Source organism: Doryrhamphus excisus, linkage group LG2, assembly GCF_037039965.1.
Source record: "Doryrhamphus excisus strain RoL-2023G ecotype Guam linkage group LG2, RoL_Dexc_Guam_v1.1, whole genome shotgun sequence".
NCBI classification, from domain to species: domain Eukaryota; kingdom Metazoa; phylum Chordata; class Actinopteri; order Syngnathiformes; family Syngnathidae; genus Doryrhamphus; species Doryrhamphus excisus.
This window is the reverse complement of record NC_136358.1, coordinates 5,053,195-5,077,704: the sequence shown is the minus strand read 5'-3', so window position 1 is coordinate 5,077,704 and position 24,510 is coordinate 5,053,195. Positions and strand designations below refer to the sequence as shown.

At 44.3% G+C, this 24,510-nt stretch overlaps 3 protein-coding genes across 3 annotated transcripts; all 3 read right to left on the bottom strand.

The window, feature by feature from the left end:
• Positions 1-338: 338 nt before the first annotated feature.
• Positions 339-11,116, bottom strand: pygmb (phosphorylase, glycogen, muscle b). The gene is made up of 20 exons (XM_058067931.2): positions 10,760-11,116; positions 10,099-10,200; positions 9,956-10,034; positions 9,761-9,864; positions 7,869-8,000; positions 7,644-7,755; positions 7,492-7,574; positions 6,796-6,939; positions 6,633-6,725; positions 6,416-6,562; positions 6,181-6,344; positions 5,436-5,550; positions 4,233-4,334; positions 4,015-4,162; positions 3,879-3,937; positions 3,573-3,714; positions 3,302-3,509; positions 3,103-3,237; positions 2,950-3,016; positions 339-890 (listed from the first exon to the last, which is right to left on the bottom strand). Exons 1-20 carry the CDS (start codon positions 11,000-11,002, stop codon positions 741-743), a joined length of 2,529 nt encoding a protein of 842 aa, XP_057923914.2. The 5' UTR covers positions 11,003-11,116; the 3' UTR covers positions 339-740.
• A 1,530-nt stretch (positions 11,117-12,646) lies between these two features.
• Positions 12,647-20,434, bottom strand: sf1 (splicing factor 1). Its single transcript, XM_078796080.1, has 12 exons — positions 20,026-20,434; positions 19,315-19,446; positions 16,945-17,020; positions 15,473-15,625; positions 15,306-15,395; positions 14,399-14,582; positions 14,201-14,316; positions 14,013-14,120; positions 13,743-13,938; positions 13,459-13,672; positions 13,221-13,385; positions 12,647-13,130 (listed from the first exon to the last, which is right to left on the bottom strand). Exons 1-12 carry the CDS (start codon positions 20,267-20,269, stop codon positions 12,799-12,801), a joined length of 2,010 nt encoding a protein of 669 aa, XP_078652206.1. The 5' UTR covers positions 20,270-20,434; the 3' UTR covers positions 12,647-12,798.
• Positions 20,435-20,790: 356 nt separating this feature from the next.
• LOC144901690 (RNA-binding protein 4.1-like) lies at positions 20,791-24,467 on the bottom strand. Its single transcript, XM_078796090.1, has 3 exons — positions 24,341-24,467; positions 22,667-23,094; positions 20,791-22,170 (listed from the first exon to the last, which is right to left on the bottom strand). Exons 2-3 carry the CDS (start codon positions 23,070-23,072, stop codon positions 21,395-21,397), a joined length of 1,182 nt encoding a protein of 393 aa, XP_078652216.1. The 5' UTR covers positions 23,073-23,094; positions 24,341-24,467; the 3' UTR covers positions 20,791-21,394.
• Positions 24,468-24,510: the final 43 nt, after the last annotated feature.

Below are 24,510 nucleotides of genomic sequence, written 5' to 3'. Positions count from 1 at the left end.
GGATGGAAGAAAGGGGGCGGTGCCATTAATTGACTGACAGCTGTCAACAGGGGTGCCACCGGGAATTCTGGGTCCCATGAAAAAAATAATAAATTAATTTTTTAAATAACTAATTATTTGGGCCCTGTCAGTCTTTGGATCTCTTATACAACGGCTATGGCAGGGCATGAGACATATTTATTTGCTCGCTGTTATTTGGGGTTGTTTGACTACATTAGAGCTTATTCTGTCTTTTTTAAAAATATTATGCACACCTTCTGTACAGTGCTAAACAGCAGCAAATGGGGACCCTTTCGGTCTGCACTCCAGAACAACAGAAACCAGGACATCATCCAAACTTGTGGGCTACATTTGCTATTTATTGACCCAAGAGACAGCTTCCATGTACAGTACTGGGATCAAATACACAAACACAAAGAACACACACGTCTAACAGAGTCACTTAGGTGTGAGGCAGACAACATGCATTAAATGGAGGACAGCAGGAATCACATCGTCCTCCATGGAAGACCTACAGTAGACTTTTCACACGTCACAGTGGAGAAGATGCCGGCATTCTGGAGTGTTTTTAAAGGCTTTCAGGCTCGGGTGGGCGGAGAAAGGCAGTGTGGTCCAATCGCTATGACGACTCATGTTTGAATACATGGATTAGTTCAACACAGTGGATCCTAACAAGCTTTTTAAAACAGCTGAGCTAGGGATTGAACAGCGGGAGGGTTGGCGGGGCGCTACGCGCACTTTTAGCGAGGATCATCTGGGGCGCCAATCTTCTCCAAACTGGGCTCGATGTTCCAGATCTCCCGGGCGTATTGGGAAATGGTGCGGTCACTGGAGAATTTACCCGAGGCTGCGATGTTCCGGATCACCATCTTGGTCCACTCTTTAGGGTTCTAGCAAATAAGCACACACATGAGATGTGGCTCTTTGTGTGGGTTGGTTCGATACAAATATCAATAGTATCATTTATGGAGTAATGGTACAGCATTGACACAGTTCCGTATGTTTTAAGTTTACGGTTCGGTACAGTAAGGGAACAAAATGCAAAACGTAAACATTGCTTAACTGTTGTGTAAATGACTTAAAATGCATTTGCTATCTTCTGGCACGTAATTCTCAAAAAAAATACAGTGGAATGTCTGTTTTGAATGATGATTCGGTTTTCAATTAAATTCTCATACGCTGTCGATTGTTTCATGTCGTATTTTATCTTTTGGCACACTGAATCCTGTGTTATTCATGAAAATGTGGACTAACCACACCTCACACAAAAGTATCGAGTTTGCAGTATCGAGTTAACGCAAAGCTACGATACCCTGATCGTAATGATACCAACATTTGCAGGGTCACCCTCTACTACCACACAGCTCCACCTGTTGGCGCAACGTGGAACTCGTCATCAAATGGCAACTGTCGGCAAGTTTGACTGCTACTGTATGCTAACTTGTCTCCATCCGACTGTACACTGTGTGTGTGTGTGTGTGTGTGTGTGTAGAATGTATATTCTGAAACTGTGGTGTGAGCACCACAGTCGGTATGCGGGCTCCATCTAGTGGTACTCAAGAACATCAATGCTGTGTCTCAATTCTGCACTTCTGTTTTCATTCATTTTCTACCGCTTTTTCCTCACGAGGGTCACGGGGGTGCTGGAGCCTATCCCAGCTGTCTTTGGGCGAGAGGCGGGGTACACCCCAGCCAATCACAGGGCACATATAGACAAACAACCATTCAGACTCACATTCATACCTATGGACAATTTGAAGTCGCCAATTAACCTAGCATGATTTTGGAATGTGGGAGGAAACCGGAGTACCTGGAGAAAACCCACGCATGCACGGGGAGAACATGCAAACTCCACACAGAGATGGCCAAGGGTGGAATTGAACCCTGGTCTTCTAGCTGTGAGGTCTGCGCGCTAACCACTAGGCAGCCATGCCGCCACTTCTGTATTTACACTTAATATTTTGACTTGATAAGTTTGTTCCCGGCGGCACGGCGTCGAGTGGTTAGCGTGCAGACCTCACAGCTTGGAGGACCAGGGTTCAATTCCACCCTCGGCCATCTCTGTGTGGAGTTTGCATGTTCTCCCCGTGCATGCGTGGGTTTTCTCCGGGTACTCCGGTTTCCTCCCACATTCCAAAAACATGCTAGGTTAATTAGCGACTCCAAATTGTCCATAGGTATGAATGTGAGTGTGAATGGTTGTTTGTCTATATGTGCCCTGTGATTGGCTGGCGACCAGTCCAGGGTGTACCCCTGCCTCTCGCCCAAAGACAGCTGGGATAGGCTCCAGCACTCCCCACGTGAGGAAAAAGCGGTAGAAAATGAATGAATGAGAACAGCCAAAATGGTGAGTGCGCACCGCTTGACACCCTGCAACCTTCAATGGTCACCATCTTGGGTACATAATTAAAGGGGAAGAGACAAAGCCTGTGTCTCAATTGTTTTACTGCTTTCCTGCATTTTGAGTGAGTAAGCGCCTTCACACAGAGGTACGACAAAATGTAGTGCACCGCCATTACCCTGATGTTGGACTCAACACACCTCAAATGGTGAGTGCACGAACGAAGTGATGGACACGAACCGCCCTCCATAGTTGCCGTTTTGGTCGCTGGACTAAGTTGATTGTTTGCAATTCACCATTAAAAATGAGGTTCCGGTAAGTCCACAATGACAGTAATGTAAAAAAAAATTTGAAGTAAAGGCAGCATATGAAAAAGGATGATGAAATAATAGTGTTAGAGACGGAAGTGTAGGAAACGTGCGTTTAGGGCGTGAAGCAAAGTCATCAAACAGTTGACTAGCCGCTACAAGTCAACTGTTGAAGGTCGCATCTAAGTGTGTAGCTGCAGATCAGGGGGGAGTTCAATGTCTGCTGACTGATTTACAAAGTGACGCACACTACTGTTGAGATGGATGTATCAGGCACCCCTGTTTTAGGCAAGAACTGACCTTGTAGAGGGCGCTCACTCTCTCCTGGCATTCCATATAAGCCTCATAGTCGGCAAACACCTTGAACCTGCAGCACAAACAAAGACCTTCTAGCTACATATTTATTTATTGAACATATTTTGTGCGCCTAAAAAAAAATAAAAGAACCGTGACCTGTCGTGGTGCATCAGCATATTGACGAGATCTTTGAAGAGGTCCACATGATGAGGGCTGAACAAGCCTCCTGCTATCTGAGACACGGCCTGCTTCAGCTCAGGGATGCGGTTGTAGTACGCCATAGCATCATAGCTGCACAAGCAACATTTTCAGCTTAGCATACCAGGACGTACAGTCCATGATTATTAAACCTCACCCCTTTTTGTCCAGAGCCTCCACGTCGTCCACCCTCATGCCAAAGATGAAGAGGTTCTCTTCGCCGGCCTCCTCCGCCATCTCCACGTTGGCGCCGTCCATGGTGCCAATGGTGAGAGCGCCGTTCAGCATGAACTTCATATTGCCCGTGCCTGATGCCTCGGTGCCCGCCGTGGAGATCTGCTCCGACAGATCGGCCGCCGGGATAACTGTGGGGTATAATCCGTCATAAACTCATTTGGGAAAAAAAACATGTGACATGAATTACTGACCTTTCTCGGCCAGAGTGACTCTGTAGTTCTCCAGGAAGATGACTTTGAGACGATCTCCCACCACTGGGTCGTTGTTGACCACGTCACCGATGGACGTGATCAGCTTGATGATCAGCTTAGCCATGTGGTAACCTGGAGCCGCCTGGACACAGTGATATAACTCGCATATATACGGTATGCTTCCTGTTTTACTGTTTTATTAGCCCCGCCCACCCCATTTCATTTAGCTTTACTAACATATTTTATTTACTTGTGGATTATTCTGAATGTTGATGAAATATGTGTGCATAAATTAGCCTTAGTGACCTTTCCTCCAATCATGATGGTCCTCGGAGTCCAAGACTTGTTGGGCTCCTTCCTGATGCCTGCACGTGGACACAAAACAGCAGAAATGTTCACATCTCCTCCAAACTGCTGACGTTCATCAAGAGGAAGCACCCACGGTTGTAGAGCGTGATGATGTGCAGGCAGTTGAGCAGCTGCCTCTTGTACTCGTGGATCCTCTTCACCTGCACGTCGAACATGGAGCTGGCGTTGATCTTCACGTGGTAGTGCTGCTCAAGGTGGGCGGCAAATTTCATTTTGTTCTCCTGCAGTCCATAGAAAAAGTTGCATGACTCGACTGACAGCAAAACAGTCATCTTTATTTAGGGGTCGTACTTGTTTGACTTTGGCAACGTCACGGATGAAGGTGTCATTGTCCACAAAATCTAGGAGTTTCTTCAGCTGGTCCAGGTCCCGAATGTAGTCCTCACCAATTCTCTGTTCAAATAACAGACAATTATATTATTCAACTTGGAGTCGCCAATTAACCTAGCATGTTTTTGGAATGTGGGAGGAAACCGCAGTACCCGGACAAAACCCACGCATGCACGGGGAGAACATGCAAACTCCACACTGAGATGGCCGAGCGTGGAATTTAACTCGGGTCTTTAAAGCCTGCGTGCAGCCCGATTGAATATTAGAAACAATTTTCTTTAATGTAGCTTTTTTTACTTAGCATATTTTATGTATTACAGTCGTCCCTTCCTACATTAAACATTGCTAACTCACACATTTTTAAATAAATACATGTACATTCTCCCTGTTTTGTAGTTTTATACAGCCTATTATCAGTAAAATACATGTATTTACTTATTCTTGGCCTAAATTAAGCATTCTCAAACATAAACATGGCTTACTGAACTAACTAAATGAACTAAAATACAAGGCATTGTGACTGTAGTATTCTACACTGGCCACTAGGTGCCAGTAATTGTCGGGTGATAGCTAGAACAGGCATGATAATAATAATATTACAATAATAACCTGGGTTACTGTTGGGGCCATATTCCATCACAATTTAAAACTCAACTCCGAACCTTTGGCGTCACTTCCTGTCCACCTGCCATGAAAAATCCCCCAGGAAACACATTTTGTGTGACACAAGAGTTCACATCTTAAATGTCTTATTATTAAAAATAATACTTAGCGAGACACCATGAGGACCTGCCGCTACCAAGCAATGCAAAGGTCCTTTTGTACACTATAAAAGTAGTACTGTGATATTGCAGGTATTCAATTTTCAAATTGATATCACTATTTTGTTAAATAATGTTTTTTTTCAAGCACCCTAAAAGGACTTTTTACTTATGTTAGTTACTTTGTTCCACAACAATGCTGTTCTGATGGCGGATAAGTCAGGGACTGTATACTCTGCATTTTTCAGTCCACAGAGATGGCTTAGGGTGGTATTGAGTCAAAGCTACCACTAGAGGGCGACAAAGTACACAGACATATCCAAATGTTGTGTGTGACATTAAAACATGTTTTAATGTCTTTTCTACTATTACATAATCGCCTTTCGTTCAAGGGCCAACCCACCTCAGCGATGACGTCCGCCAGTCCAGGGTTGCACATGAGAAGCCAGCGCCTCGGTGTGATGCCATTTGTCTTATTCTGAAACTTGTGAGGGTCCATGTCGTAGAAGTCCTTGAAGCTGCACAAGACACAGCAAAGATGGTCACTTTATAGCAGGGGTCTCAAAGTCAATTTACTTGGGGGTCACTGGAGCTCGGGTCTGGGTGAGACTGGGCCGCATAAGGTTTTCCAAAAAAAAATATCTGCAGGGTCTTGAGACACATGCTAACTCGCAAACTAGAGAGCTAGCGACCTAAACGGTAGCCTTCAAGTTATTTCTTTTAAACTTAAATAGCCAAAAACCACTTCCACACGGATAGGTAGGATAACTATTAACAGTTATTTAACCTTTAACATGAACATTAATCAAACGTAATAATTTTTTCTGGGTACATGATACCATACAGCATCCATATCAAACTTGCGCGGGCCGCACTAACATTAAACTTTCATATCAAGGCGGGGGCCTCAAACGAGTGTCCTGCGGGCCACATTTGGCCCGCGGGCCGCATGTTTGAGACCCCTGTACTAAAACATGTGCATTTTATCATACCATTATATGTTCATGTGATATATTTTATCATGCATTTTAGTAGGTCTGGGTTCCAAATGCCACATTTGGCCCGCGGGCCGCGTGTTTGAGACCTCTGCTTTATAGTATGTATACACACACACACACACACACACAGAAGAAGCCGAATCATCTTACACTGTGTTTTTGATGATTTCAGAGTGGATCCGGGCCACTCCATTGACGGCGTGCGACCCCACGATGCACAAGTGAGCCATGTTGATCTTCTTGACATCACCCTCCTCGATGAGGGACATGCGGCGTATGCGGTCAACGTCGTTGGGATAGAGCTTAGCGATGCGCTGGAAGCACAAATAACGTGATAACGAGGGTGAAGATAGACAGACAAGACGCAGCAAGGACTGCCGGATACCTCCAGGTGCCTCCTGTTGATCTCGTAGATGATCTCCAGGTGACGAGGTAGCAGGTTATGGAAGAGATCTACGGGCCAGCGTTCTAGGGCCTCAGGCAGCACGGTGTGGTTGGTGTAGGCACATGTACGCACCACGATGTCCCACGCCTGACAGAATAATTCGAGTGGAGTCCATGTAAGGGAAAATAAAAGCTCACATATAATGAGATACACAAACCTTCTCCCAAGAGAGTTTCTCAATATCCACGAGGATCCTCATCAGCTCCGGGATGGCTAAAGCAGGATGTGTATCATTCAGCTGGATGGCCACCTAGCAAAACACACAAAGAATTTACTCTAGTCTCCTTATAAAGAACTCTCCAGTCCTTTATTGGACCAACCTTATCAGGCAGTGCCGACAGATCCAAGCGCACAAACTCGGTGGAGCCAAACTTGGAAGCTTTGAATCGTCGGATTATGTCTTGAAGCGTGGCGGCCACCACAAAGTACTCCTGTTTCAGGCGAAGCTCCTTGCCCTCAAAGAACTGGCGTACCAAAAATAGCGACACGAATATATTACATTTCTTGTTAATAATCAACCATTATTAATCAACCATGACCCCTTCTGTTGTATTAGCGCTAACGCTACCCGACAATATCTCAGGAAACCGGAGTACCCGGAGAAAACCCACGCATGCACGGGGAGAACATGCAAACTCCACACAGAGATGGCCGAGGGTGGAATTGAACCCTGGTTGTTCCACTACATATTTCATAAAAGTTACGTCGCATTTCAGAAAAAGAACAAACAGTAAAATATGGTGGTGGTAGTGTGATGTCCTGCGGCCGTTTGACTGCTTCTGGACCTGGAAGACTTGCCGTACTTTAGAGTAGTCAGTGTACAGCAGTTATTGTCTAAATAGCTGGCAACACAAGTGAGTAGCAGGATAATTGTGTCATGCTTCCAGTTAAACGTGGTGGTGGTAGTGCTGTACAGTACAGTATATCCATGTTTACTTTCCATAGTATTGTCCCATAAAAAGCTACAATATTCATTTCATGTACCTCATAAAGCAGGAAGTCATCCCCATACTCACATTATCGTTAGGGTAGAGAACCCTCGAGATGTTCTCAGCCAGGTTTCTGTCGAGCACCGCTTGAATGTAGCCACCAACGTTAACTATAGCGCAACAACAATATAAGGAGTTTATGATGTCATCACTGAGGCCAAACAATGTTTCTTACATACAGTCTTGGAGGTTGAAGTCACACGGAGCCTTAGCAGACCACAGTCTCATGGTGTTGACGATGTTGTTCCTGTAGCCTGGAACAGGGGTGTCATAGGGGAGGGCCAGGACCACCTGGATGCCAAAAAATATTTATATTAATTTTTGAAGTCTTATTGTTAACCACCAGCATTATGGCCCTATGGATTCGAACTCAGGGCCCTACAGCATGCTCAATCAGCAGTAACCTGCGTGTCCACCCATTTGACACCCTCCGCCGTGTGCTCCACTCGTCCATAGAAGTGGACAGGGCGCATGTATTCGGGGCGAGCCTTCTCCCACGGATTGCCATAACGCAGCCAGTCATCGGCCTCCTCCACCTGTGCACATGTGCAGTCGTGTGCATTAAAAACACATTTATTATTTAAAACTTCGCTTTGGTTCCAATTTTCTACAAGAAAAGCTCTGATAAAACATTCCACTGTTCTCAAATATCTTAATTTTTATTTTTCTACACAAAATAAGATGAAAAATAAATAAACAAATCAAGAATAAAGAAAATCAATCAATCAGTAATAAATAAATAAATATAATAATAATAATAAAACGGCAAATAATAAAAACTTAAACCACATATAGTTGGTGGGTAGACAAATTATTTTTTTTCAGATTAAAATGAAAAAGCATTATTAGAGCCCTGTAGACATGACAAAACACGACTATAGTCACATTTATACTCTTTTTATTTACAACATATTGCGCAACTGCAGGGTCTTGAGACACATGCTAACTCGCAAACTAGAGAGCTAGCGACCTAAATGGTAGCCTCCAAGTTATTTCCTTTAAACTTAAATAGCCAAAAACTTACCACTTCCACACGGATAGGGAGGATAACTATTAACAGTTATTGAACCTTTAACATGAACATTAATCAAACGTAATAATTTTTTCTGGGTACATGATACCATACAGCATCCATATCAAACTCGCGCGGTGCCGCACTAACATTAAACTTTCATATCAAGGCGGGGGCCTCAAACTAGTGTCCTGCGGGCCACATTTGGCCCGCGGGCCGCATGTTTGAGACCCCTGTACTAAAACATGTGCATTTTATCATACCATTATATGTTCATGTGATATATTTTATCATGCATTTTAGTAGGTCTGGGTTCCAAATGTCTAATTAACCAAACCCCGTCCTAATGGGTGTTACAAACCTTGCAGATTCAACAACCAAAAGGCTCCCAAATGTGATCCTTGTTGAACTCCACCAAAGTACAGATGATTATGTACTGTAAAACTACACTGTCCTAAGCAGCATACCTATAGACACAGATAGATATTGCAATTTAATGCATATTTTACTATGTTTTTATTTATTTTTCTCTAATGTAAAGAGTCTTTGAGTACTCTGAAAAGCGCTATACAAATAAAATGTATTATTATTAGGGCGGCACTGCGGTCGAGTGGCTTGCACGCAGACCTCACAGCTAGGAGACCAGGGTCAATTCCACCTTCGGTGTGGAGTTTGCATGTTCTCCCCGTGGGTTTTCTCCGGGTTCTCCGGTTTCCTCCCACATTCCAAAAACATGCTAGGTTAATTGGTGACTCCAAATTGTCCATAGGTATGAATGTGAGTGTGAATGGTTGTTTGTCTATATGTGCCCTGTGATTGGCTGGCGACCAGTCCAGGGTGTACCCCACCTCTCGCCCAAAGACAGCTGGGATAGGCTCCAGCACCCCCCCCCCCCGACCCTCGTGAGGAAAAAGCGGCAGAAAATGAATGAATGAATGAATTCATTATTTTGTACTAGAACAGGGTTCAATTCCACCTTCGGCTATCTCTGTGTGGAGTTTGCATGTTCTCCTCGTGCATGCGTGGGTTTTCTTCGGGTACTCCGGTTTCCTCCCACATTCCAAAAACATGCTAGGTTAATTGGCGACTCCAAATTGTCCATAGGTATGAATGTGAGTGTGAATGGTTGTTTGTCTATATGTGCCCTGTGATTGGCTGGCGACCAGTCCAGGGTGTACCCCGCCTCTCGCCCCGAAGACAGCTGGGATAGGCTCCAGCACCCCCCGCAAGTGGTAGAAAATGAATGAATGAATGTATTATTATTATTATTATTATTATTATTACCTGTCGGCCATCCACAATCTTCTGATTAAAGATGCCAAACTCGTAGCGGATACCGTATCCGTATGCAGCCAGACCCAGAGAAGCCATGGAGTCCAGGAAGCAAGCTGAGAAAAAATACAAAAGAGCTTCAAGGAAACTTCTCTGACACAAACCCAGTCCAAGAAAACACTGAGAAGAAAAGCAAAGTAGACTCACCAGCCAGACGACCCAGCCCTCCGTTACCTAGACCCGCATCTTCCTCAATGTCCTGCAGCTCCTCCATGTCCAGACCCAGCTAGGAAGACATCCCAGTGAGCACAAAACACCACACAAAGTATCACCTCCACCTTACGCCTCACCTGATAGGTGGCTTCATCGCAGGCGTTCTCCAAGGCCAAATTGACCATGGTGTTCTGCAGAGTGCGTCCCATGTAGAACTCCAGGGAGAGGTAGTAGACTCTCTGTGTGAGAGGGAGTGGGGGGAGAAATAGTATAAAAATAACACAAACATGCCTAAAAAAAGGCCGTGTGACATTCAGGAAACAACAGCTGTGTTGGGAGAAATGCATTTCATGCGGGAGTCAGTCATTGTTTACACTGCTTGGCAGAAGAACTGAATCATGGCAAAACACTAATGTTTATGCTAGTACTTGAGAGAATATTAGCTATGCGGTTTATATGGTTGTCATGGTTACAATTATGTGTTCCCCCGCACGTGAAAATATGCAGGGTTTGCTCCTCACAGTGGGGGCCATTCTGGGAGGCGGGGGGAGGGATGCAAGAGGGCGACCTGCACTGTTACGTAACCGCATCGTTCTGGCTGCACTGCAGGACTCTAATATGCCTGACAGCTTTTAAGCATCCGTGCTAGGTTTTAGCAACAAATATGCTACAATGGTTCTAGATTGTAGTGTGTGCAACAGCTTGGGACGATGCACCGTGAAGGCAACACGCACGAGCACACACACACACACACACACACACACCAGAACAGAACAGAAATGCTGCACTGCTGCTTACTTTAGGGTCTGTCTCATAGTAGTGCTGCTGGGTGCGGATCCAGCGGCCCACCAGGTGGTCCCGGACAGTGTTAGCCAGCGCGAAGTAGTAGTCCCGTTTAGTGGCCACATTTCTGTCTTTGACCAGCGTGAAGTGGAGATGTCGGTTGAAATTCACTTTGAGGTCCGCGACATTTTCCACGCCGGCCAAACCCCGAACTGAGATCTGTTTCCTTTTCTCCTGGTCTGTCAGCGGCTTGGACATTTTGGATGGCGACTTCCGTGTAGTCTGAATGGGATGGGGGGGAATCTTGAGTCGTCACTGTCACCTGCTGGCTGCACAGCCTTTCCACTGCAAAAGCACTGAGCAGACAGCCAGCAGGAAGCTTCCAGTCCTATTTATGAGCGCGGGGTGGATCGATTCAAATGTCGATACCAAGGGTAGTATCAGTATTACTTCGTGATGATGTCGATATTTTTACTTTTTAGGTGTAATTCCTCAAATATCTGTTTTTATGTACTTAATATTGGTACATTATTAATATTGTTTTGTATTATCAAACACTGACAGTATTGATACCAAGGGTATTTTTTTATAATTACGATTAACAAACAGCAAAAATCACAAAACTATTTAAGATGCTGAAGAAAAATCAAGTCAGAGAAGTATTGGTATCGGCAAGTACTGCTTGTTATCGAATCTATACGTAAAATGTCAGTACAATTTACCTGGCGTGTCCTTCAAGATACCGGAAGTCACCCTTCTGCGTTTCCGGTTTATGGTTACAGAAACAGCACTTTCGATGTTATTACTCGCATTGAAAAGTGCGTCATCACCCCCCCCCCCCATGAACAGCAACCACCACTTTATTAATACATATACATTAACATTTATCAATATTATATATTTACAAGCTTATATTTCAGTAACAATGTTAAGACGTGAGAATTATTTGTAGGTACTAAATTGATTTATTTCCGCATTTATAAGCCTACACCGCTATATAATGTTGGGAATTTAGTTAGTTTTAGTGAGGTTTGTAGTTAGGACTCTCCCCCGCCCCCCACCCAATCCTCCACAGACTGTTGGCTCAAGAAAACCGAACTGGTTTTGCATATCAAGTATATTCACTGTAACAAATTCACAAAGTCCTAAAACCGACAACTCATTAGCCCAGGTTTATTATCCTAGCTTCTTCCTGAATAGTTGCATTCCCAAGAACAGGTTATATAATATGTTTGAAACCTTAGTTGACTGCAAACATTCCTGAAAGGAGAACACGCTCCAGTCCGAGGTCTAAGGAATCAGTTTATTTCCATCCATCTGTCTTCTATACCGCTTATCCTCAGTAGGGTGGTTGTTTCTAACCAAGCAATTAAGTCATTCAAAATTAGCAATGCAACAACAGACCTGGTCCAGAAAAGGGAATAAAACTAACATTCATCCTTGTGTACAGTCACAAATGATGCTTATATGTACTCGCTGTGACAGAAGGTATGAAAGTCCAGGGGTCAATAAGATTCTCCCGTTAATCAACATGACAAATGAGAAAACATGCAAATGTGGACCAGGGAGGGGAGGGGGGGCCGTTTGCAAAACCTAACACTTCACATCTGGTCATTACAAAAATATTACTCTTGGTAAACTGAAAGCTCTTGAAATGATCATGCAAGGCTTTAATCTGGGGGGGGGGGGGGGGGGAAATCAACAAAGATTGTGTTGTAAGAATGAGCAAATGTGTTTTATCACAAATTAAAGTTACTGGTGCCAAATTGAGCTTTTTGTTATTCAGTAGACTAAAACACACAACCAAAATGCATGCCTGAGAGCAAGTGTTTCCGCGCACATGTACACACACACACAGAGCTTTGTATTGATACTTTAAAAAGAGGAGGTGTGATTCTTCAATTTCCACAAGTTAAAGTGAATCAATAGCTTTGTTTCACACACATCTTGACAATATAGATGACAATAGAAAATAAAGCACTGGTTATATTTGTGAGCAAACAGACAGTCTATTGGATATGATGCAGGGGTGTGGTTCTCTCCAGATTGGGCTCTTAATTTTGGGGTGGAGGAGGTGGAGGGGCTGGGGGCATGCCGAATGGCGGCATGCCCGGTACCCCCATCCCCATCATGGTGACAAAGTTGGAAGGGTCCATTGGAGGCGGGGGCGGTGGCGGAGCATACATCATGCTGGTTGAACCAGGTGGGGGCGGAGGTGGAGGAGGGGGAGCGCCTGGGGGCAGGGGTGGCTGGACCCCAGGGGGAGGTGGCACCATGGAGGGGCTACCCATTGGTGGAGGGGGCTGGGCGGCCGAGGCCGTGGGCTGCTGCGGCTGTTGCCATGGGGGCAGGGTGCCGGTGCCAGGGCTGGAGGTGGTCGTGGTATCTATAGAAAGGAAGTTAGGGACAACCCGCCATAAGTTGACAAAAACCTTGAATGAAAGCCTAAGAAGGGTCTCACAGTTTGTGGTCTTACTTTGTTGCCAGGGCAGCGGTGTACTTGTTGCCATGCTGCTTGTGGGAGGAGGAGGCGGAGCTTGCTGTTGCCATGGAGGCAGAGGTCCAGAGGGGGGAGGTGGTGGCTGACTGCTGGGGGGAGGAGGTGGAGGGGGCATCATGCCCATCGGTGGTGGCATCATGCCTAGAAAAGACACCAAAGACAGATTTTGTTATTGTTACAGGAGGATGGTTGGAAGGCAGTCGAGAGCACTTACTCATGGGGTGTCCATGAGGTCCTGGGCCCTGGCCCATGGGTGGAGGTGGAGGTTGCATCCATGGGGGAGGCATGCCGTTGGGGTTGGGGTGCATCGGAGGGCCCCCCATGTTGGACATGGGGGGAGGAAAGCTGTGAGGTCCTCCAGGGCCTCCATGCATGCCATGGAAGCTCCTGCTGTCATTGGGACCAGCGCCCATCCAGGGGGGCCGGTTCTGTTGCGGACACAAAAAACAAATTTCATGCTTCATAAACAAACATGAGCACTTATTGCTAAAAACCAACCGGCGGTGCCTGTGAGCTATTGGGTGCAGGAGGCCGGGGGGCTCCACCCTGTGCGCCGGCATGTCCTCCTCCGGGTGGCGGAACCGGAGCCTCGCCCAGCTCGGCCATGAGTGACAAATACTCCTTATCCATGCGAGCCTTGTCCTGTGCCGACTGAGGGGGCTCACCGCCGGTAGCTCTTTGTGCTGCAAAGGTACTACACAAAAACATGTCGGAAATGAGACCACAAGACCAGATGGACTCTGTTCTCCATCCAGGAATGATCATCACCTGGTGTACTTGCAGTCAGAGGAGATGTGTCCTGCTCCACCACACTTGGTACAGAGAGTGGTGTTGGTGATGCTGCGGGGTTCTGTGTTCTGCCAAGGGCGTAAGATCCTACACAGGAAATAAGCTTTACCGCGGTAGCCATGACTGAAGTGAATACACGTCGTCTACGAAGATCAACTTTAGCTGACCTGTTGTCGTCTTCCCTCAGCGTGCCATTGAGTCTCGCCAGCTCTCTCAGCTGCATTTTTCGCAAGTCATTCTGATCCTCGGGTGTCTCGATACCTTGCTTCAGGATATTGCGAATCTGCAGGCGTATCGTTTATTAAAAATGAGCGCTGAAAGCCTGTCGGACGGCGCCTGAAGCAACAGGATGAAATAACACCAACCTGCTCCACAGCTTTCTTGACGTTCTCCATCGTGTTTGCAGTGACCAGAGCGTGCAGAGGCTCGTCTTCGCCGGGAAGCATCTGTCCATCCTTTCTGCCAACCTTGCCTTCCTTCACGGAGCCTTTACCACGGATCATGATCTTGGCGCAGCATTCCTTCTCGATATTCTTCAAGGTGTTACCGCTGTGTGCACAGAAATAAAAACATTTAGTGGAAAGCACTTACAACTACTCCAGGGTGTACCCCACCTCTTGCTCAAAGACAGCTGGGATAGGCTCCAGCAAAGCTGCATAGAAAGTGGATGGAAAGAAACACTTATCTTGACTTCTCCTGGATTGGGTAACAAATCTCAAAAACAAACCAAAGTTACATTGACTTTGGGCAGAGACAAAAGCCGCAAAGACAGGAGGACTACTTTTATGGATGAATAGCAAAGGACAGGACAGGACGGCATCATCATAATTGCACAGGTTGATAAAATTTAAATGGTTTATATTTGAGGATCTGAAATGCAGACACAATGCATCGCTATGTGAACAGCGTCTGGCAGCTCGGATAGTGGAGGTGATCATCGTACGTCGTATGAACCAATAAGCGAGTTTAATAGTGGGTTAGTGTTAAGAATTTCTAATTTTTCATTTTTCTTTGTCTTTCTATTTTTTAAACAACACATAATAAAGAAGATGATGTGATATTCAGAGTTTCTGTGAATGCATCTTGTGGAGGAACAGGGATACAACAGAGAGGTGTAGCTTGCCATAATTAACACATTATTAATTAATTACATTATTTTCCCACTGACTTAAACTATTCAGTCACCACCGTTAAACACGTTATTTTTTACAGTTTTCATTTTTGCTAATAACACGGGGGCGGGGAAATGTATAGCTATGAACTTCAGCTCACCGAGGTCCAATAAGGAGGCCGACAAAGTTGATCTCAGGGTATTCATCTTGAGGAATCATGACTTTGTCGTTAACTCTGGTGGCCGGAGGTCTGCACAGCGACAAGAGAGTTTCTGTTAATTTGAGCGTAACGCCAACAACAAATAAGACGTGCATTGGGACACATACTTATAATCCGCTGGTGGTTTAAAGTCGGGGTTGAGACCGACCATTTCTGTGATGAGGGAGTGGCGCTCCTCCTCGATCTTCTTGCGCGTGCGATACTCACGCGTGTTCAGCCTCTTGCCCTCGCTGTTGTAGATGGGCTCCGGTGAGGGAGACCTGAAAGGTAGACACAAGACAACGTAGAAACCATCAATGCTTTTTCAGTAGCACGTTTCCAAAAATCACAAAAGCTCCCTACAGCTGACTAAGCAACCATTAGACTGTATTGAGAAGTCAGAATTGCGTATTCCCAGACTATGTGAGTCATGCCAGTGCTCATTTTTTTTTGAATAAAAAAAAAAAGAAGTAACTTTAAGATGATGGCACTGACATGTCACAGACAGTTGAATAAAATGTATTCGCTAATTGTGTTCCAAAACAAGCAACTGCATGGCCATAATTTCACCTGCATACAGGATTGTTGGCCTAAAAGAGAGAAAAGTTGGAAGAAAAAACAATCCTAAGCAGAGGCGCTGACTCTGAGAGCTGCTTGGTGTTGACGTGGTGGAAGAGGTCCATACCCCCCCTTGGATGCTGAAAACCTGCGTTGCTGCGTTAGGGAGGCTCTGTGCTTGAAAGAGGGTTAGGTTGATGTGGGGTAATTTGGGTTAGAGGAAAGGAATTAGGATTAGATATCCACCTTTTCCTACGCTCTCCCTTCAGAGAGCCACATTAGCAACCATGTGCCGTGACGCTTATGTGGGGGGATGGGGGGGGGAACTCCTGAAAAACTTCCAGCGGTGACAACATGAAGCACCTCCGCTTGATTCTGTCCCAATAGATTAGGGAAGCTTCAGCTGCAAATCAACCTTTTGGGTTGCTGTGAAAATGTCTGTTCATGTTTACAAACTCTAATAGCATGTACAGGTGAGAGGGATGCTAAATCTATCAATATAGTTTTAAAAGTAGTTTTTAAAAACTTTACACACTTCCTTTGGGAACATATTTCCTTATCCGATTCTGGTTAAAGAATGTTCACGAAAGAGAACTTGGTGGCACACATTATTGTACAAAAAAAACACTAATGCACATCAACAAGAAACCTTGACGCATTCATGTATTCTAGTACTAATCTATTCAAGTCTATTTTGTCATTTTTTTTATGTTAATTTTTATCCAACAAAGGACTTTTGGAAAACTAATAGATGTAATGTGTTTGCAAACACTGTTGTTGTCTTGGATAAAAAGATAAGTGCATCCTATTGTCAAAATCAGTCACTTATCAAGGGCAATAATCAAGTGATTAGCAGTAAGACTAGCAAACAAGTTAACATTCAAGCAGCTAACTAAAGACTACAACACAACTGACACTCATTCTAACCACCACACTACTTGTATACACATATGCACTGAAAATGAGCATATTTCTTCCAAAAAAAAAAAAGTCAATAAGGTAGAGAAAGTGTTACTGTTCATGGATTTAATCTTTTTCCGACCTGTCCTCAGGGTTAACAGGGATTCCCAGGTCTCCTGTACGCAGTTTACGTGTCAGGTCTTCAATCTGCAGTTGGACTGGAAGAATTCAGGTTAGGAAAGAAAAACAAGGATGGAGAGAAATGTGGTTATCACAACAACCATTACAAATGAGACAACGCTCCTGCACATTGGGAGCACGGTCTCAAATCATTGACACACATGTAGTTGAGCTAAATGAAAAGCAAAGCAAGATCAAATGTAAGTCTGACAACACATTAGCTCTTCTTTGAGTGGAACCCGCTTATCTCGCCCTCGGACTGATGTCAACATAAGCAGATGTTGACATAATCAACACTGACACTCGTCATTGCTTGCACATTTCGTTGTGGCTTTAGCCATAGGCTAAATAATGGCGATACATGACTGTTGAACTTACAACCATTTGTTGACATTGTTTCATTGCATATTTTGATTATTCTACCATCAACTCCTGACTGCTGTGCCCCGCCCCGCACTGTGTATTAACCAATGAATGTTGAATTTTGGTGTGTCTTCTATTCTGTTTACTTGCTTTATTCAACTTCATTCTTCTGTAAAGTGTCTTTGAGTATTTTGAAAAGCGCTATACAAATAAAATGTATTATTATTATTATTTATCATATGCTATTGCAGCAATGCTGTGTATAATTCGGAGCTGTGATTCGGAGACCGAGCAATATATGGGGGCAGTGGGGACAGAATCGTGGAGTGCAATTGGTGGAAGGAATACAGTGCTGTTCTAATAGATGCCAATAAAAAGATGATTTGTGCCGAAATAAAATATTTTATATTCTTATCTAACTAACCTGCTGCGGCAATTCCGTTGTATGTCTCAGGTAATCCAGGTTATTAATGCCACGGGTTGTCGATATAAGTAGGTTCCACTCTACCTTCTAGCAATTGTTTAACATTAGCATCAACAGTCAACTCTTCAGAAATGAAACATGTAAAACATTTGACTCCGGTACCTCCAGAAAAGCAAACCTTGTGCCGACTGTCACATTCGTGTTACCAAATATAAGCAAACAACACATAATGATAGAGTTATGGTTAAAATCAACTGTGTGTGTTCACAGAGAAAGTTAGTGCTTTTGGATGTCACAGGTTCATGTTTGCGTCACAATTTGTGATGCAGACATTAAACCTGCGTCTCATTTGCACTCGTTAAATTAACAGAGACTAGCGAGGACTCAGATTGTCACAATTTCATAATGGCGACAAGGCAAAAATAGCATTTCAATGCTAACCGTCTCTGTGAAGCAAATGTTCTGTGTTCATGATTATTATAGATCTTGTTTATTTATTTGCCTTGACTAACATTACTTACTCCAGTGAGAAGCAATGCACCAATTGCATTTTGCTTGACCGTCTTTTTCATTTACGCCAGAAATGTCATTAAAAAACAAAAAACATTTGTGATACGAGTGGGGTTAAATGTGGTCAACAATGCAGTTTATATGATCGACAGGGACGTCTCACAGGCTCATCAATCGGTGCATCCCTTCTATGAGGTCAATGATAAAATAATTAAGTCATCTCATGCACATCAAGAGACTTGCAATTAAATGTGCAGATTCAGTCACTGAAATGACAGGTTCTTTAGAGGAATACTTTTTTTTTTAAAGCGCTTCCCATGTATTGTATTAGTAAATGGGCAAAAGAAAGAGCGTGGGAAAAGTGTGACAACGTAAAGCGGGCACAGATGAATGCTTACATACCAGCTATGACCAACCATTACCAATGACTGAACATCAATAACAATGCCAGTTATTGAGGAAAGGACTCCTGTTTGTTGGTGCTACACTGCTGCTGGAAGGCACTTATAACTCAAGTGATTTTGTTGAGATTATTTCCCCACAGCACCCACACTCATTTTTTCTATTTTGCTTTATCATATTAATTGCATACACTTGATTGATTTGCCATTGAAGCAGCATTGCTCACACTTGAACCAAAATACACAAAGCCAAACGTTAGGACATTATGAGCAACGCTTCCATGCACAGGAACAGTACTGATGTGTTTGTTGGGGGTCAGGCAAGACAGTGAACTATGACCTGTAGCTTATGAACAGATACAACTAAAACTTCTAATGGGTGCCGCTGCCCAATGGTAAGCAAATCATACAACTTTAGAAACAGTTGCCACTTTAACACGATATTGTTAAAATGTTATGACTTCAGGTGGCTTTTGCAAGAACAAATGAAGCACACGTTGACAATTATCATCCTTATACATACTGTAGATATGAAATACAAATGGAAATTTTAAGTCTTTATATAAAAATGTGTTAGAATTCAAGACATCGCAAGAAAATGTGACAAAAAACATAATAAATAAACATAAATTACCTATATAGGCCCGCTCTTGGTCCCGCGTGAGACCCGGGGGGATGACGGTGGGCATGCCTGGTATGACAGTCTTCTGATCGGGCGTCTCACTGCTCCAACGACTCTTCTTCCTTTGTTTCTTCTGACTGAAATCTGCAAGTGGAAACCGGGAGATGTGTGGTTGTTGCATAAAACAACTGTGTCTTAATAAATTGTGCATGTGGCATAATCGATGAATCAATCGTTAATGGTGTGAAATTGACTTTTGATTAAACGCAAAATGGAGTGCACTGATTCACTCCAACCAGCAGGGGCGTTGTTGTCAAAAGAAGGGACAATACAATGAGGCCGGTTTATTCGGCCCTTTTAAACTATTAATATCTATCGATCAGGAGCATCCAGTCCGGCAGTCATCTCAAAGCATTGGGTCAACTAAAGACATGAAATGATTGCAAAACACAAACAGGTGCTCATCACAATAGCAACCAACATGGCGCACTTGGTTTCACGTTTCACTTCGTGGTGCGACTCGGGTCAACTTATATGTGTGCACATTAATACCAGTTTGATTACAGAAACTACCAACACATTCAAGTCAATTAATATATGTATATATATATAAATATGGCCGTCTGGTCGAGGTTAATGTAAGGCGTTTATTTATTTATTTATTGCGTGTTAGCACTCCGCTTCCAGAGACATACGTTAGCATTAGCACAAAGCTAAACTTACCTTGGCCACCTGATGGCTGGGGCGGCTGTGGCGAAAAACCACTAGCCGCGTTGAACTGGTGTGTCTGTGGATAGGCGGAGGGGGGCATTGCCGGCTGGAATCCTTGCATCGGCGAAAAGGATGCAGGCGCGCCCGGGCTGGGCATCAAACCGTTCCCCGCGCCAGGCCCTGCGTCGAAGCCTCGCTTAGCGCCAATGCTGGGGTGCAACTTTCCTAAAGGAGTCGCATTTGCTCCCGTCGCCATTTTGGCCGCCCTACTGACTCACTCTATTTAGATGGTTAGTCAAGTCTGCTACCTATATACTTTTTTTTAACGTAAAGCACGCCAACTACCCTGTACTTGAGTTCCGAGATCCTCTTCAGTCAAGTAATCAAAATGGCGCCTTACGGAAAAAAATCACAAAAGATAATCCCGTCAGCGAGGGAGGGCGCTCAGCAGTATGGCGCACTCCTATTGGTCCACATAAACCGCGCCCCCAAGCTATCTTTTAGCCACCAAGTTACAGCAAAGCGTTAAAATAGCTACATTGTACTTTAAACATGACACAAGTCACAATGTAATTTGTGCACCATTAGTGTTCCGGTGTGCAGTTTCATATTTATACTTCAATGAATTACTACCTAGCTTTGAGTGATTATTTCCACATTAAATGTAAGCAAGAGTACATTTACCTTTAATAATTAATCAGTCCTTGTCAAAACAATTTTTTTGTGAAGCAAGCCTGGTTTTGGGCTATATAACAGTGTAAGACTACGACGCACATATACAGAGGTAGATTTCAGTCAGTTTATTTAATAGTGACAATACAGGCAGCCAACGTCTGTATAATGAAATCAAAGTTTACACAAAATGACGGGTGTTGATTACAACAATTCTAAATAGTCGCATGACCGTCAAATAATTTTTTTCCCCTAAAAAAAAAACAAAAACCCAAAAAACAACCCAAATACACAGATAGGTCCTCATGGGTATGACATCTCAGCCTAAAGTCAATTAAAACACAGTATTTACATTTGCCTAATATACGCAGGTAGCTACTGTCCACAACTATACTAAAAAGCAAACAGACGCTGTTACACTCACCTTTAAAACATGCACCATGCACTAAGTGATCTGACTGAAGCCAAATGGTGAATGATTCAATGTTGCCGCTACTTTGTTATTGGAATGTGAACTTATTCACACCTTCTTGCTTCCTATCATGTTGAATGTTAATGTTACGTGGCACTGATTTTTGTCTTTAGACACAACCGACTAGTAATACTACTGGCACTAGCGAATGGCTAGTCAGCTGTCATGTGGCTGTGCGAGACAAAATTCAGTGTGTGTGTGTGTCATGGCCGCTCGGCACCTGGATCCCGCGGACCGTTATAGATAGTACTTATTGGGAGGAGCGCCCCCCGAGGGCATGTGCATACCCTGATATGAGTATCCTTCGGCCTCGCCGGAGACTCTCCGAATAGGACTCCGGTCACGTGCGTGGTACGAGGGAACTGGGACTGGTGCAGGATGAACCGGTGGGCACTGATATGGGTCGATGGTAGGCCCACGTTCCCTCATACCAGCTGCAGAGGTCGCTGGTGGAGCAGGCGTAGGCACAGCGCGGTGTTCCTCGTAATAACCGCCACCGTACATATTGGCCCTGTACTTCCCGTAGTAGTCCACAACTCCGTACGGATCCCGTTCCTCGTAAGGCGATCGCCGCACCGGGTAGCCTGGTACCGCGCCATAGTATGAGCCGTCGGTCTGGTATGCCGCCCCGCTGCCGGACATGCCGTAACCTGGATGCGGCCCGTATCTCGCTGTATTCTCGTAGCCCGGACCCGCTCGGTACCCCGCCGCATTGCTGCTGTGACCGGAACCACGGGAAGAGCCGTGCACAGGAGCGTAGCCACCACCATAATCTGCTTCCGCACCACTGAAGCCCGCTTGATAAGCCCGGCTGTGAGCACGCCCGTCAAATCTCGAGGAATCGTATCCATCAGAGTTTGGCTCTGAGCCGTTTCTGTGGTAGCCGTTCTGATCTAGAGGGCATTCTTTGGACCAGTGGCCTTCCTGCCCGCAACGATAACAACCCGATCGGTCTCCCATTCCCGGCGCAGTACGGAGTCGGCTAGTCGAAAGCTTCACGCTCATCAGTTTGCCTTGAAAAGAAACACTCAATAAGGACTTGTATGCAATCATTTTGAAAAAAAGATTTACTCCCAAATGATTCGCTAAAAAACAAGACACCACAACACATTGTTAAAGCTGAAATCCGTAACTTTCCATACTGTGAATTCAATTTGTTCGTAGAAAGGATGTTTCATTGTACTCGGATGGCGACATGGTAGCTAGTAAAATTAGCCAAAGTAAATTATAATCCCTCCAAATGTGTTCGCAAGCCCGCGCAGACCGTGTAAAATCGTGAATGCAGCACATCAATTCATTCCAGTATGCCATGTTCCACAGTAATAAGATCAATCGACATACTGTATTACATTACGGATAACAGCTTTAAAACTTTCCAGGTTCTCCTAAGCCTAACGAGATAACTTTTTACTCACCTGATGCACATTCATGACTTACCTGTCTATTAATAACAAGCAAACACTTAAAGAAGACAAGACATTCCCCAATAAGCCCAGCCCGAGAGGTCACCTTTAAACGCTGTGTTGTCTAACTGATTAATGGCCTCCATGGCATCCTCCATGCGCTCCATGTGAACAAAGGCATAGTTTTTCACGATGTCACACTCCACCACCACGCCATACTCTTCAAACTTAGCTCGAAGCTCCTGATTGGAGCAGGCGATGTTGCCAACATGGAGTTTGGTGGACCCCCTGGATTTGCCACGGCTCAGCTCCACGTTCATGGCCTGTCCGTTCAGCTGATACTGGTGAAGGTTGCGGATGGCTTCTTCTGCTTCAGACTTGCTGTCCATGTGAACAAACCCAAAACTCTTGAGGATGGAGCATTCTGCAATCTTGCCATACTGCGAGAAGAGTGACCGCAGTTCATCTGTTGTGGTCTCTTGTGACAAGTTCCCCACAAATATTTTCACCATTGTGGCAAATTATACTTCACACCTTAAGAGGAGAAAAAGATAAAAGTCAACAAACACTAGGGGTTTAACGGTACATGTATTTGTATTATTCGACTCGGTACAGCGGCGTACCCATTTCCAAAACCGTACGCATTAAAAGTGAGAGAAAAAGAGTGTACAGTTGGTGTTGCTATGTGCCTTCACAAGCCCAAGAAGTGAGCCAACAAAAGGTACAAAAAGGAAAGGTATTCGGCACAAAAAAGCTGAGCCTCGTTAGTGATACTGTTAAGGAGACACTTGGGTCTGGAGAACTTCTTTCATCATTAAAGTCTGTTTTTTTAACACATTTTAACCCAGTAAAATACCTCAATGAAAGCCTGCATCGCTCAGTGGAGATGGGCACCTACACTATAGCTGAAACTATATATACGACGCTTTTACCAATCAAGAACTTTCATTTATTAAAAATAAACTGTTCACTTGTGCTTGTCCAAAGTGTGGTCCCCTACTTGCTCTTTTAAACGGCACACGGCTTATCATTATAAAATTAAAATGTATTTAATAAGGACACACATTAGACATGGAGCTAGATTGCTTTATCACCTATGTAACAGCTTACGCCGCCTATAATACAATACACTGACCCCCATTGAGTTCCCATTTTGTTTTTGAGAATTTTGTTTACTGGGCAATTTACCTGCCATCAGTTTTCATGTTTCATTAAAATGCTTACACATAAGCTAATCGTTTTTTTTGTTTTGCATTTTGTTCCCCAACTGTACCAAACCGTGCTTAACGAGAAGGTACATACCTAATCGCGATTTGGCGTATCGTTTCACCCCGACATTCGTCGATTAAAACATTTTAAAATACATTTGAAGTAAGCAAAGATCGCTCAATATGACTACTCCACTTGAGTCGAAAATGGCGACTCAATCATTCGGACACCGTCAAATACTGTGGATTATCCACGCTATGTACAGGTCTTTTGTGCACAACCCTCGAGCTAGAACGCCAAAACAACACATATTCTTTAAATTAAATCGCTAACACATATTCTTTAAATTAAATCGCTATCAACCAACTCTGTACCAACTAGTTAGGTCAGGAAGAAAATAGAAAGGCGGTTGGGATTGTCCTCATTTCTCAACACAATAGCTACTAGCATGCTAGCTCACCGCCTTAAAATAACTTCGTCGTAATCGTTCCATATTACACTCGAAGCTTGAGAAAACTACCCATTTCAGAAGTGATATTTAGGTTTTATTTGATTTTAATACGATGCCTACCTTTTTAAGCTTCAGCACGTCCTCACGACAGTCTGAGTGAAAATGGCGACGGGTGCTAACGCTCGGACTACTTCATGCGTGGTCAGGTAACCCTCCGCCTTCCGCGGATTGCAATAGCATGCACTTTGGTCTCAATGTACGTTACGTACATTTATACATCGCACGTACAT

What these genes read in the sequence shown, in the direction of transcription:
- pygmb (XM_058067931.2), bottom strand. Translation starts at nt 11,002, where the DNA reads ATGTCCAAGCCGCTGACAGACCAGGAGAAAAGGAAACAGATCTCAGTT. An exon ending in ACTATGAGACAGACCCTAAA is followed by an intron (nt 10,201 to 10,759) that starts GTAAGCAGCAGT and finishes CCTCTCACACAG; the next exon opens with AGAGTCTACTACCTCTCCCT. An exon ending in TTCTCTACCCTAACGATAAT is followed by an intron (nt 6,940 to 7,491) that starts GTGAGTATGGGG and finishes TTGGTACGCCAG; the next exon opens with TTCTTTGAGGGCAAGGAGCT.
- sf1 (XM_078796080.1), bottom strand. Translation starts at nt 20,269, where the DNA reads ATGGCGACGGGAGCAAATGCGACTCCTTTAGGAAAGTTGCACCCCAGC. An exon ending in CCTGTTAACCCTGAGGACAG is followed by an intron (nt 15,626 to 16,944) that starts GTCGGAAAAAGA and finishes TCTACCTTTCAG; the next exon opens with GTCTCCCTCACCGGAGCCCA. An exon ending in CTGAGGGAAGACGACAACAG is followed by an intron (nt 14,121 to 14,200) that starts GTCAGCTAAAGT and finishes TTTCCTGTGTAG; the next exon opens with GATCTTACGCCCTTGGCAGA.
- LOC144901690 (XM_078796090.1), bottom strand. Translation starts at nt 23,072, where the DNA reads ATGGTGAAAATATTTGTGGGGAACTTGTCACAAGAGACCACAACAGAT. An exon ending in AGACAACACAGCGTTTAAAG is followed by an intron (nt 22,171 to 22,666) that starts GTGACCTCTCGG and finishes TTTCTTTTCAAG; the next exon opens with GCAAACTGATGAGCGTGAAG.